Raw genomic sequence first — 13,555 nt, 5'->3', positions numbered from 1 at the left:
AAATCATGCATAGCATGCCAGTAAAAGAGGTCATATTAGTACAATGTAGGTCTATAAACCAACTTCAGATTTTGTAGTTTTCCATAAATATCCTATGTAGTTTCCTACACAAGCAGTTCAATTATAAAAATAGAACAAAGCAAGTCCCTTATCCTACATGCACAGATAGCAGATTAATTAAAGAATTTGATAACTGGAAACAATATTGAAAATATAATTCTTTAGTAGAGATGTCGCGAACTGTTCGCCGGCGAACTTGTTCGCGCGAACATCGGGTGTTCGCGCTCGCCGGAAGTTCGCGAACGTCGCGCGACGTTCGCCATTTTGGGTTCGCCATTGTTGGCGCTTTTTTTTGCCCTCTCACCCCAGACCAGCAGGTACATGGCAGCCAATCAGGAAGCTCTCCCCTGGACCACTCCCCTTCCCTATAAAAACCGAAGCCCTGCAGCGTTTTTTCACTCTGCCTGTGTGTGCTGAAGAGATAGTGTAGGGAGAGAGCTGCTGCCTGTTAGTGATTTCAGGGACAGTTGAAAGTTTGCTGGCTAGTAATCGTTTTGATACTGCTCTGTTATTGGAGGGACAGAAGTCTGCAGGGGTTTGAGGGACATTTTAGCTTAGGTAGCTTTGCTGGCTAGTAATCTACCTTCTACTGCAGTGCTCTGTATGTAGCTGCAGTGGGCAGCTGTCCTGCTTCTGATCTCATCTGCTGACTGCTGCAATAACAGTAGTCCTTGTAAGGACTGCTTTTATTTATTTTTTTGTTGTTTTACTACTACTACTACTACTACTACTATAAGAGCCCAGTGCTATTAGTCTAGCAGTGTTGGGGAGTGGGACTGGTGTGCTAATCTGCTGCTCCTAGTAGTTCAGCAGCACCAACTTTAATTTTTTTTTTTTAATATTCATTTTTTTTTTTTTTTACTTTTTTTTATTTTACTACCGCTGTAGTAGTGTATAAGTTGACCTTTTAGGCATTATTTGCCCTGTAGGCATTATTTGCACACTGTTTTCTTCAACCCGCCATCGAGCTGTGTGACCTTGTTCCCATTCTGTCTAAATATCCATAATATTACCGTCTCCAGAAAAAACACCGGAGTCACTTTTTTCAAGCAGCATTCATATATTTTACGTAATCCGTATCCACCGCTGTAGTAGTGTATACGTTGGCCTTGTAGGCATTATTTGCACACTGTTTTCTTCAACCCGCCATCGAGCTGTGTGACCTTGTTCCCATTCTGTCTAAATATCCATAATATTACCGTCTCCAGAAAAAACACCGGAGTCACTTTTTTCAAGCAGCATTCATATATTTTACGTAATCCGTATCCACCGCTGTAGTAGTGTATACGTTGGCCTTGTAGGCATTATTTGCACACTGTTTTCTTCAACCCGCCATCGAGCTGTGTGACCTTGTTCCCATTCTGTCTAAATATCCATAATATTACCGTCTCCAGAAAAAACACCGGAGTCACTTTTTTCAAGCAGCATTCATATATTTTACGTAATCCGTATCCACCGCTGTAGTAGTGTATACGTTGGCCTTGTAGGCATTGTTTGCCCAGTTTTTTTGGCCACAGCCACTGAAGCACAGAGGCCAGAAAAAATATGCCATATAAATGCTGAAAATAGTCATTTTTTGCCATACGTTGACTCAACGTATATGGCAAAAAATGACTATTTTCAGCATTTATGTGGCATATTTTTTCTGGCAACTGTGCTTCAGTGGCTGCAACCAAAAAAACTGGGCAAACAATGTCTACAAGGTCAACGTATGGCGAAAAATTACTATTTTCAGCATTTATATGGCATATTTTTTCTGGCAACTGTGCTTCAGTGGCTGCGTCCAAAAAAACTGGGCAAACAATGTCTACAAGGTCAACGTATGGCGAAAAATGACTATTTTCAGCATTTATATGGCATATTTTTTCTGGCAACTGTGCTTCAGTGGCTGCGTCCAAAAAAACTGGGCAAACAATGCCTACAAGGTCAACGTATGGCAGTTGTTTAAAGAGAACAGTAGATTACTAGCCAGCAAAGCTACCTAAGCTAAAATGTCCCTCAAATCCCTGCAGACTTCTGTCCCTCCAATACAGAGCAGTATCAAGCAGATTACTAGCCAGCAAACTTACTATCATCTGTCCCTGAAATCACTAACAGCTCTCCCCCTACACTATCTCTTCCAAGCACACACAGGCAGATTTTTCAGATACATTTTTGCCCTTGATCCCCCTCTGGCATGCCACTGTCCAGGTCGTTGCACCCTTTAAACAACTTTAAAATCATTTTTCTGGCCAGAAATGTCTTTTCTAGATGTTAAAGTTCGCCTTCCCATTGAAGTCTATGGGGTTCGCGAACCGTTCGCGAACCGCTCGCATTTTTGCGCAAGTTCGCGAATATGTTCGCGAACTTTTTTTCCGACGTTCGCTACATCCCTATTCTTTAGAAGGATCATATAGTTACGATAAGGATCATTATGGTTGTTCCAGTCATTATATTTTTATGATCATGATTAACCATACAGCATAAATTATTGTTTTCATCTTGTAAAGTGACTCAACAATAAATAAGTATTAGTCATTAAAAAAAACTGTCATAGCAAGTAAATTATGATAACTTTTCATAGATTTTAGCTTCAGTGAGATGGGTTCATTATAAGACTGAAAAAGTACAGTTAGGAGAAGCACATACACACCTGTCTCTTTGTAAATACACACAAACCAATATGGCTTAGTGACTTCGATTTTGCATTTGCCAGCCTTAGACAACCCTAAAAACCAGTGCACAAAACCATGGCAAATTTGAAGCCGTGGAGCAGAGTCCATCCTTCAGTTCATTAGAAAGCATTAAAAGGGTTCAATGTCTGTACTAAAGGTGCTCTGCAGAAACACAAAACCTCTATTTCATCTCAAATGTTTTGGTGATTAAATGCAGTACCTTTAACTTTTATACTGACAGATTAAAGTAATCATGTTTTTTTGTTTTCATTTTAGTTCTCCATACACTTGGCCATTTAGTAAATGTCTACATCTTCACCGTTATCCCCCTCAGTGTCCTCAGCTGCTTATTTCCTACTGTATTTGTTGATGATGGGTATGTATGAACAAATGTATGAATATGTATGTATGTAGAACCAACGAGACTTCAATGTAATGGGCAAATATAAGCAATGAAATAAAAAGATAAATAACTCAGAGTATGTTTGAAATTAAAACATGAAAGAAATCGAGACATTTTGAGAACATTGCTTTGTTCTACATTTAAATCTATTACAGGTTTTTGAAAATGTTGCAGCATCTTTTGTGGCCCAATATATTGGACAGCTAATCACTTTATAATGGATATACATATCACACATATTCTTAAGCAAGAATTTATCTAACCTGCTATAATTTTGCCATAAAATGACAAAATAATTAGTCAGTACATTTCAAAAAATCTAAAAAAGAAAATACCAATACTTGCTTCTGATGGTTTTCATTGACTTGAATTGGAAATACATGTCTTCGTTTACCATTCAATTCAGTTATGGGAAGTGTTCAGCTGATAATATGGGCAGTCATATATTAATACTCCACAAAAACATTGTATGAAATGTTTAGTCACACTGCTATTTTGTTTTCTTTTTCATTAGCTCTGACCATCCACAAAAATACTACTGGTGGTTTTTCGAAACTGTACCTGGTAAGTTTTAATTATGTATGGTAAAGATAACCAGGATGTCTTTACTAATGTGAGGGCATTTAGCAGTATATTTTATAAATATAAGAATTAGAGTACTATAATACTATATACTGTGTGTTTAAAACCATTAGGCAGGAGTGCAATGAGGCTGTGACCACAAAATACATATAGACAAATACAAGAGTCCTCTGCACTCAACCCATTATCAATATATTTAAGACAGAGACATTTTGTGCATGCTGCTACTGAAAAATGACTTACCCTTTAAACAACACAGGGATTGTTTGTCCATATATTGCAATATATTTAAGCTGGCCAACTACGTCAAAGTCATCCCATATCTGGCCAGTCCTACACTTAATTTTGATCTGATTCATTAAGAATTCTATTGCTTAATTATACATTTTACAAAGGGACTAAGTTTTACCTGCAACTTACTAGCTGCTTTCAAAGTAAAACTCCCAAAGTTTATGTGAGTGTATAGAGGGGTCAGTGTGAGTGTGTGTTTGGACGCTGGGGATCATTTGGAGGGGTTAAACTTGATGAACTTTGGTCATTTGTCAACCCATGGAAGTATGTAAACCTGTGGACTTACTGTACATTTCATGAAATGATCTCTACTTCCTTGTTCAAATTGTTATTTATTTTCAGGATGGCATGACATCAACTTCTATGCTTCTATGCTTTCAGTTGCATCTTCTACTGATGACTAAATTAGCAACAATTAGGAAAAAGGAAATGAAAAAATAAAATCATAGAATCATAGAAAAATATTATGTACATTCAGGAACTATATCATTAAAATATAAAAAGAAAAACAATACCAGTTGAAAGATGTCGAAACACTAACAGGATATGCAGCTACATGTATAAATTAAAAAGTTGAACTAAACATTATTTGAAAAATATGATAACCATAATTAGATAAAAACTTCACAAAACATAAGACTAGAAATGCACCCCTCAAAGATTAGACAGCAGAACATACTCCAAGTGAAGTAAAATAAAATAATAGTCTTTATTGGTTCTACTTTAAAAACAGGCAAGAGGATAAAAAATCTGATGCATTGTTTTCTCTTACACCCCTAATCATAGGCATAATTGTTACAGCTGTGATCAGGGGCGATCCTGGCCCCTCCGCCGCCTGAGGCAGCAGCACTTGCTGCTGCCCCCCTCCCCCGGAAATTCGCTCTTAAAGTACCAGGAGCAGCATTTTTGCTGCCCCTGGTACCTATTGGGGCGCTGCCGCCTGAGGCGACAGCCTCTACTCGCCTCATTGGCGGAGAACCCCTGGCTGTGATCGCCCTTATAGAGACATTGTCAACAGTACCATAAAAATTTCAAAAAAATAAAAATTAACACTGCATAAATAAATTTCCTTATTGTATATCTTTAAATAACTCTTTCACTTCCATGGAGAATGGGCCAAAAGCTAAACTTGCATTAAAAGTCTCAAATATTCTACACAATTCAAGATCTATTTTCTTATCAAAACATCTCCTTGGACACCAGAACATGAGTTATAGGAAAACATCACAGAGCATCACTGAAACCGGATATAAGAAAAGACACATTTGACACTGGTAGTACCATGTAGTACCGATAGCAACAATAAATGAGAAAGGGAAGCTTGCGGAAAAAAATGGAATTATCACCATTAACCATTAGATTATTACCATTAACAGATCACAGGATATTACAGAAGGCAGGCATAGGGAAAAACATATATGACCATGTCATATAACTATGTCCTACCAAAAGCAACTGTGTCCCAAATTCTCTGCAATTTCCAAGAGAGGGAAGTTTATTTAAAAATTAGATTAACACTATTTAAAGTTTGAATCACACCAACTCCATTTCACAGGGACATTTTTCATAAAAAAAAAGTGAGAGAAAATAAAATTGACATAAAACATTATTACAAAAGTAGCTAACATCCATTGGTATTTCACAGGTATGACTGGAGTTCTGCTGTTGGCAGTCATGGCTCTCATGTATGTGTTTTCCTGTTGCCATTTTCGACGTGTCAGTTTCCGTTGTTTTTGGATAACACATCACCTTTACGTCGTCTTTTACATTTTGGTAAGCAATGGAAACTACGTATATATATTATTTGGCATGTTGTTTTAAAACTTGCTGTATTCGATCCTCACCTTCTTCATGGTTATAGAGTGGTGCTAAAGTTAAGGTAATCCTATTGAAATGAATGGCAGATTTAATGTTTTAGACTTGATTGTGATGCCTGGTCATCATATAAATTAGTCTTTGATTAGACCTGGCCCTAGGAAATCATTCAGTAAAATGTATGAAAATTGCCTTCTTCCTTAAAGTGCTGTATAAAGTAGTGGTATGCTATGTAAGTCTATTTTTGTATAATAAACTCAAAATATATTGACATTAATGCTACATTAAAAATTATTCAATCGTTTTATAGACAATAATCCATGGCAGTTTTGCTTTGATCCAAACACCACGATTTCATATATTTTTCATCGTCCCTGCACTCATCTATTCAGCAGACAAACTGATAAGTTTGAGCAGGAAAAAAATTCATATTGATGTTCTGGATGTAGAACGACTTCCTTCAGGTATGTCTTAAATGTGCTTTTTTATATATATAGATATATAGGAAAATGTTTACATATGAGGATTACCATAGATAAAAGTATTATGTATCTAAATATACTGTAATTCTTTTAGATGTCATTCATCTCGAATTTCAACGGCCAAATGATTTTGATTACAAGTCTGGGCAGTGGGTAAGAATTGCTTGCTTGGATCTTGGCACAAATGAGTACCACCCTTTCACATTGACCTCTGCCCCTCATGAAGATACATTAAGTTTACATATTAGAGCAGTGGGTCCATGGACAACTAAACTGAGGGAGCTTTACTCTTCTAACAAAGAGGAAAATATTCCATATCCAAAGGTAATGATAAATAATTTAAATGTATAAATGGTTATGGCAGGGGGTGGGGAAATTGACATGACATTATGTTGTAACACTAGTTAACAAATCTATTTAATTGCATAAGACCTTTTGTGATCTAAATGGATAAATCTATTATATATATATATTTATTTTTATTTTTTTTATTTGTTTCCATATGGTAATTAAAAGTTGAAGTATCTGATGAGTTAATGTGTTGAAAAAATATGAAAAAAGATGATTTTGGAAAAGGCTGATGATACAATTAGTCATGGTAATGGCCAAAAAGTTATTTGATCTTGCATTTTAAGCATTACAATACATTTGCTAGCAATGTATCACACTAAAAAAACAGTCTGATATACAATTATTATACAACAACATTATCTAAATGCTTAATATGCACACTCAGAACCATCAGTTCTGCATATAATTCTGACATTTCTGCACACTTTGTTATTAATCACGTATGGTTAATAATTCAATAGCATTGGCAGCACACACCTTTTTGCTTTGAAAATAACTGGGTACACATCCCTCAATGTCCTTCCAACTCTTGGCCACTTCCACAAACAATTGGGCACTCCAATAAAATTAAAAAACCTTTATTATCACATGGGCAACAGCAGAAACATTTCCAACTTGGCCACATTTGTTTGCCTACTCCTGCCTAACTTGATAGTGATAATCAAATAAGTAAAATGTTATGAAGTGCTTTAGGCTGAGCTCAGATCAGTTTCAAAACACAGCAACAATGTCACCAAACATCCCTTTACATTCCCTTATAATGGGGAAAAATAGCTTGTAATATTCATATCTGGCCATAAGTGATGGTTATATTTCTCATATGTCTGTATCCCATGCACCCCAAAATACAATGTTGTATCCCAATTCCCACACAATGCCTCCCTGAAATTTCTTTAAGAAGAACACTATGCGCATGGCTTTAACAGTTACGGTAACACTGGGTTAGTAGAGAGTTAAATACTGTACATCAGGTGGAGAAATTAGTTGTTTTCAAAATCATTTAACAATTAAAGAGATTATAAAGATTAGATACAATTTTTAGCCTTCGTTATATTAAAAAGGTATATTTTTTGTAGTTAGCTAATATGTGGAGACTGCTATTTGCAACATTATAACCACTTTTAATATGTGTACTATATCATCAGTTATCAGATTAGAAATGCGTCTGTGCTAATACTGATGGTAAAAACTATTTTGGTTTCCAGCTTTACCTGGATGGACCATTTGGAGAGGGGCATCAAGAGTGGAACAAGTTTGAAGTATCCGTGTTAGTAGGAGGAGGTATTGGTGTTACTCCGTTTGCTTCAATTCTAAAAGATCTGGTCTTTAAAGCATCTGTTAATTCAAGGATCCATTGCAAAAAGGTAGGCTTACTTTATTTCAACAACATGCTTTTTCAGAAAATGCACTTTTATAATAATCTTATGGGTTAATGTAATAATAATGTATATGTTTGCTCCAGTTCTTGTAATCCATGGCATCCATGGCATCAGCAGGTAGCATTTAGTGGTCTGTCATTTAAAAACAATTAATCTAATCTTGAAATTATATCCTTGAATGAAATTCAGAAACAAAGGGGGTTATTTATAAACACTGGGCAAATTTGCACCTGGGCAGTAACCCACGGTAACCAATCAGATGATTGCTTTCAGTGTTCAACCTACAGCTGGCTGAAAAAAGCTAGTCACTCATTGGTTGCTATGAGTTACTGCCCAGGTGCAAATTTGCCCAGTGTTTATAAATGAGCCCCACAGAGTCTACAATGCTGGTGCTTTTTGGCCATAAATATATATTTTACGCGGCTGGCAGTTATATAACATATAAAAAGTTTTCTGTATTAACAATAAAGAGATATTCTTAATATTTCTTTCCCATTTAGGTTTATTTCATTTGGGTTACACGCACTCAGCATCAATTTGAGTGGTTAACAGATATCATCAGGGAAGTGGAAAAAAATGACCAACAAGACCTCCTCTCTGTCCACATATACATAACGCAACTGCCTGAAAAGTTTGACTTCCGCACGACCATGCTGGTAAATCTAAACCTTCTCTCTGTGACATTAGAACAGAATTAAGAAGATTGTATATTTGAAAAATATTACTTTTACAACATATATAAGGATTGGATTTGCCTGAATACCAAATACTCCTCCACAGATCTGGCCAAATACTGAACCAAATCCCAACCTTAAGCTGAAAATTTACATTTCAAATAAAATTAAAAATGTAATTATCTGTGAACAAAAAAGTATCATATCTCGTTGCCCAGAAAAGTCACCTGATTTTAAGTTTCCACTGGAACCAAATCCAATTCCAATGATAAATATCAATCCTGCAAAAAATGCTAGGATTAGTTTGAATCCCAAACCAAATACTGGATTCAGCACATGCCTAATTATATTTAATAGTTAAACCACCTAATTAGCGCTTTATCTGCAGAGTTGTTTTTGGGTGACTGTTTGATGGCACATGCAGAGCAGGCAAGAAAAATGGCAGCAATTACTACATGCGCCATTGGCCTAAGTGCCCTACAACCACTAAAAACTGCTCCACGAAAATGTGAATTATAATTCAACACCACAAGGTAGTTGCTTCAGTAATTCATGTGAATAAAGTTTCTTAACACTCCACTAGCCCTAGCTGTATGAAAAAAACCTTTGTATTGAGCTTGTATAACAATACACATATATACAGCTTTAGAATAGCTTTAGAATAGTAAAACCATATAAGCAGCGCCGGATGTGATAGCAGTATATTCACACTATTTAACAGACTTTCATTTATTTAAGGAACCATTCATGTTTTTATGATAACAGAAAATACAAATGGTAAAATACATTTGAATAACATTTCACCTTTCCTTTGTTTAAGTACATCTGTGAACAACACTTCCAAAAAGTAAAAAACCACAGTCTGATGACTGGTCTGCGCTCAGTTACTCATTTCGGAAGACCCCCATTTGCAGGTTTCCTCAGTTCTCTCCAGGATGCCCATCCTAAGGTTAGTAGTATTTCATAATTTTATTTCCTGATGGTAATAGCTCTTTGATGTTCAATATGTTAAAAAGTAACAAGGAAGTATGTTCTAGTCTTTATTACTATTTTATAAAATGAAGATAAGAAATACCAAAGTATGTGGTAATGAAAGAATGGGCAAAAGTTTCAACCTCATAACCACTAGTAGCAACCAATCATAGGAGTATAAAACTTAATTAGTATCCAAGCAATGTAGCAACAGGAACAGTAACCTCTCTTTTATAAAAATTCAGTTTTTAAGCTAGATAAAACACTGGAGAGCATTCTGTTGATTTATGAAAGATGTTTTAAAATTCCTTACATAATAAGCACCTTGTTCATACTGTATGTTGTAAACAAACAATTTGAAATTGATATTTCTAGTAATAAAAAAATAACAATACGCTGCATATATTTAAAGGTCAAGAAAATTGGAGTGTTTAGCTGCGGCCCCCCAGGCATGACGAAAAATGTGGAAAATGCATGTCGGAAGCTAAATAAAAGGGACGAGTCTTATTTTATCCATCATTATGAGAACTTTTAAACACCTGTATACAAGATTTTTTCAAGAAAATGTACTTGGCTTTTTTTTTTGGAGAAAGACAGAATCTGTATGAGTTGGACTGAAATGTCCTGTTTATAAATAGAAGTTTTGTTTGTTTACTAAATTCCAACCATTAAAAAAAATGTTACAAACATAAAATAATTTTTTGTGCAATATTTACACTTAAATGTTAAAAAACCCTTTCATAAATGTTTGTATGTGATAATGCATAAATATATGTTTGATAATACTGTTATGTAATGATTTCTGTCTGCATTATATTAAAAGCTGAAAAATTGTATAATTTATACTTGTTGATAAAGTACAATTAAAGGCATCTTTAAAAATGATTCCATAATTCTATTAATTTACTAATCCTACAATATTGTGAAATACTACTTAAGCCCAACATCGAAATTTTACAAACTTCTCTCTCTGAAGGCAACATAATATGCACAGCAAAAAACAAGCACAATATTTGCTACAATTTTGGGCAATTTCTCCCCATTTATATAAGGACTCATTATACTGACTCAAATCTTCTACTTCTAAGTTTGTCATTTTAAAAATCAGGATATGTATTTTCTTCTTTGCTTGCTTAAAGGAAAACTAAACCCTAAAAATGAATATGGCCAAAAGTGGCATATTGTATATACTGCTCTTATTGCACCAGCCTAAAGTTTCAGCTTGTCAATAGCAGCAATGATCCAGGACTTCAAACTTGTCATAGGGGGTCACTATCTTGAAAGTGTCTGTGACACGCACATGCTCAGTGGGCTCTGAGCAGCTGTTGAGAAGCTAAGCTTAGATAGATTATTATTTTATGATGCTAATTTCACTGGTTTATGTGCTGTCATGTAGTAAATATCTGTATTAATTACTAATCAGTCTTATATTGTGACATTTATATTCTATGTGTACTGCATATTGTGAGTTGGTCCCTAAGATTAGTAAGTGACAGCAGCACAGAGCATGTGCAGTGAATCAGCAGAATAGAAGATGGGGAGCTACTGGGGCTTCTTTGGAAACAAAAATCTTTATTGCTAAAGGGCTGTGGTTTCTTGGGCTGGTATAGAATCTCAAAATATAATGTACAACATTTCTATCCTACTTCTTTAGCTAAGCTTTAGTTCTCCTTTAACAAAGTTATTAAATTGCCACAGTTGCTGGATCAGTAAATTATTTATACAATTAAAGTTTTAGTCTGATTGCTGCTGTTAATTGCTTTGAACATAATTAAAGGCTCAGGAATATACCTAAAATAGACTTGTAGCTGTCAAAACACCCAGTACTAAAGAATGACAGCAAAGTGGGTCACAGCAAATGACACGGTCAATTACTCACAGAATTCATTGTCTTAGTTTCCTACCACATGAATTAAAATGTGGAGTTTGGCTTCTGCACGCAAGCTTTAAATAAGCTGCAATGAGTTTTTACAACCTGTTACTGCTACACTCTCAAATGCTTGAAAGAAACCCCCATAAGGAAACAAATCTGACTTCAATTTGTAGATGGGACATATCATCCCTACAGTACAAAGTTATCATTATGGGCAAATGGTGTATATTTCTATTCTTGCTTTTTCAGAACTAAGTTATATGTACTGAATAAATATACAATATATAAAACTTTAGGAATCTAGTATTGTGATTTACATGTAATTGGACTGCATTTTTTAATAGTTGGTTCTACTATAGAATCTATTGATTATGCAGACCTCATTTATAATAGTTTACATAGATACCATTCATAGTTAAGTTGGGTAGAAAAAGACCAATGTCCATAAAGTTCAACCATTCAAATGAATCCCAGCGCACATACTTACACACACCCACTGAATCTATATATATCAATATCTATATTAATTGTAAAATAAATCCTCCAAGACCCACTTAAAGGTGTTTACAGAATCAGCCCTCCAAACTTCACCCATCTTAACATTCCACAATCTCACTGTCCTCAGTGTGAAGAACCACCTATGTTGCTTGAAATAAAGTTCTGTTCCTCTAGACTAAAGGGATGGCCTCTGGTCAGATGGAACAGGCAGGCAAGCATACGCCCCGTAGGACATGTGATGCGCAGTTCCACCCTTCCCAGGGGTTAAACCACCTGAACCACATAAAAAGAAAAGGAAGAAACAAGCTCAATACAAAATTGTCATTATATACATTGTACCTAATATTATAATGAAAATTTTGTATTGAGCCCTGGGAGGGGTGGAACTGCGCATCACGTCCTAAGGGGCGATACGGGGTTGGGTGAGTGCTAATTGGTTTTACTTATTTATTGACAATATGTTTTATTGCATGTTAATGTTCTTGATAAAGGTCTCAGGAACAGACCGAAACGTTGACCCATTTTAAGATGTATTTAATAAAATGAACCTTTTAAACTAAACAAAAGTTCCCAGTATGCACCTCACTTTTTGGATATATATATATATATATATATATATATATATATATATATATATATCTCTATATATATATATATATATATATAAGGGATGCACTGAATCCACTATTTTGGATTCGAGTGAACCCCCGAATCCTTCGCAAAAGATTTGTCCGAATACCGAACTAAATCCGAATCCTGCTAAAAAAGGCTGAATCCTGGCCGAATCCTGGATTCGGTGCATCCATAAAAAAAAAAAATATATATATATATATATATATATATATATATATATATATATATATATATATATATATATATATATATATATATACATACATACAGTCTTAATGATCCGCACTCCTCTTGGCAATTCCTCTTATCCACCCGGGTGCTGCTCCTGGGAAATAGTAGATACAAACGGAAAATAGTAGCGCACTCCAGGGATTTCTTCGATAAAAAATTGGTTTATTTATTCATCATTACAGTAATCAACGTTTCGGCTCGTGTCCAGAGCCTTTATCAAGATTACACATCCATATAAAAATACTGTTTAAATACACACTGCCCCCCAAGGGGCGTACCCAGTGTCCCCCACCAACCACCAATCACTACATCCCATTAGACATCATCACTAAATAGCCATCATTCTTATGTTCTCATTTTTTTTTAAAAAAAACAGTCTCAAAAGTTCATTATTATCAGAACATATAGCTATTACTGTGGCATCTACTGAAATCACCTCCATGTAATAGATACAATAATAAATACGTAAATATCTTATAAATAATCCGCAGAATAAATATTTAATATTAAATGCTAAAACACAGGCTTTGAAGCTGAATTGCACAATAATCCCCTAACCAAGGACTTCATTCTAAATGTAACTATTTTATCTCTGACTGAGGAAACAGTTAAAGAAACATTGTTCATTCAAACCTTTTGGATACATAGTGCCTAATA

The 13,555-nt window shown here is 35.1% G+C and overlaps 1 protein-coding gene across 1 annotated transcript in view; it reads left to right on the top strand.

Annotated features, from left to right (window-relative positions):
• Positions 1–10,548, top strand: part of duox2.L (dual oxidase 2 L homeolog) — a 44,193-nt gene extending 33,645 nt beyond the window's left edge. Inside the window, exons 27-35 of the mRNA XM_041586725.1 lie at positions 2,991–3,090; positions 3,632–3,681; positions 5,636–5,763; positions 6,116–6,269; positions 6,382–6,611; positions 7,844–8,002; positions 8,518–8,673; positions 9,512–9,640; positions 10,076–10,548. Of these exons, the coding sequence (XP_041442659.1) occupies positions 2,991–3,090; positions 3,632–3,681; positions 5,636–5,763; positions 6,116–6,269; positions 6,382–6,611; positions 7,844–8,002; positions 8,518–8,673; positions 9,512–9,640; positions 10,076–10,198 (1,229 nt within the window). The 3' untranslated portion in view covers positions 10,199–10,548. The remainder of the gene's footprint in view (positions 1–2,990; positions 3,091–3,631; positions 3,682–5,635; positions 5,764–6,115; positions 6,270–6,381; positions 6,612–7,843; positions 8,003–8,517; positions 8,674–9,511; positions 9,641–10,075) is intronic.
• The last annotated feature ends 3,007 nt before the right edge of the window (positions 10,549–13,555 follow it).

Source organism: Xenopus laevis, chromosome 3L (assembly GCF_017654675.1).
Source record: "Xenopus laevis strain J_2021 chromosome 3L, Xenopus_laevis_v10.1, whole genome shotgun sequence".
Lineage (NCBI taxonomy): Eukaryota > Metazoa > Chordata > Amphibia > Anura > Pipidae > Xenopus > Xenopus laevis.
Note: the sequence above shows the minus strand (reverse complement) of the source record. Positions and strands in the feature narration are given on the sequence as shown.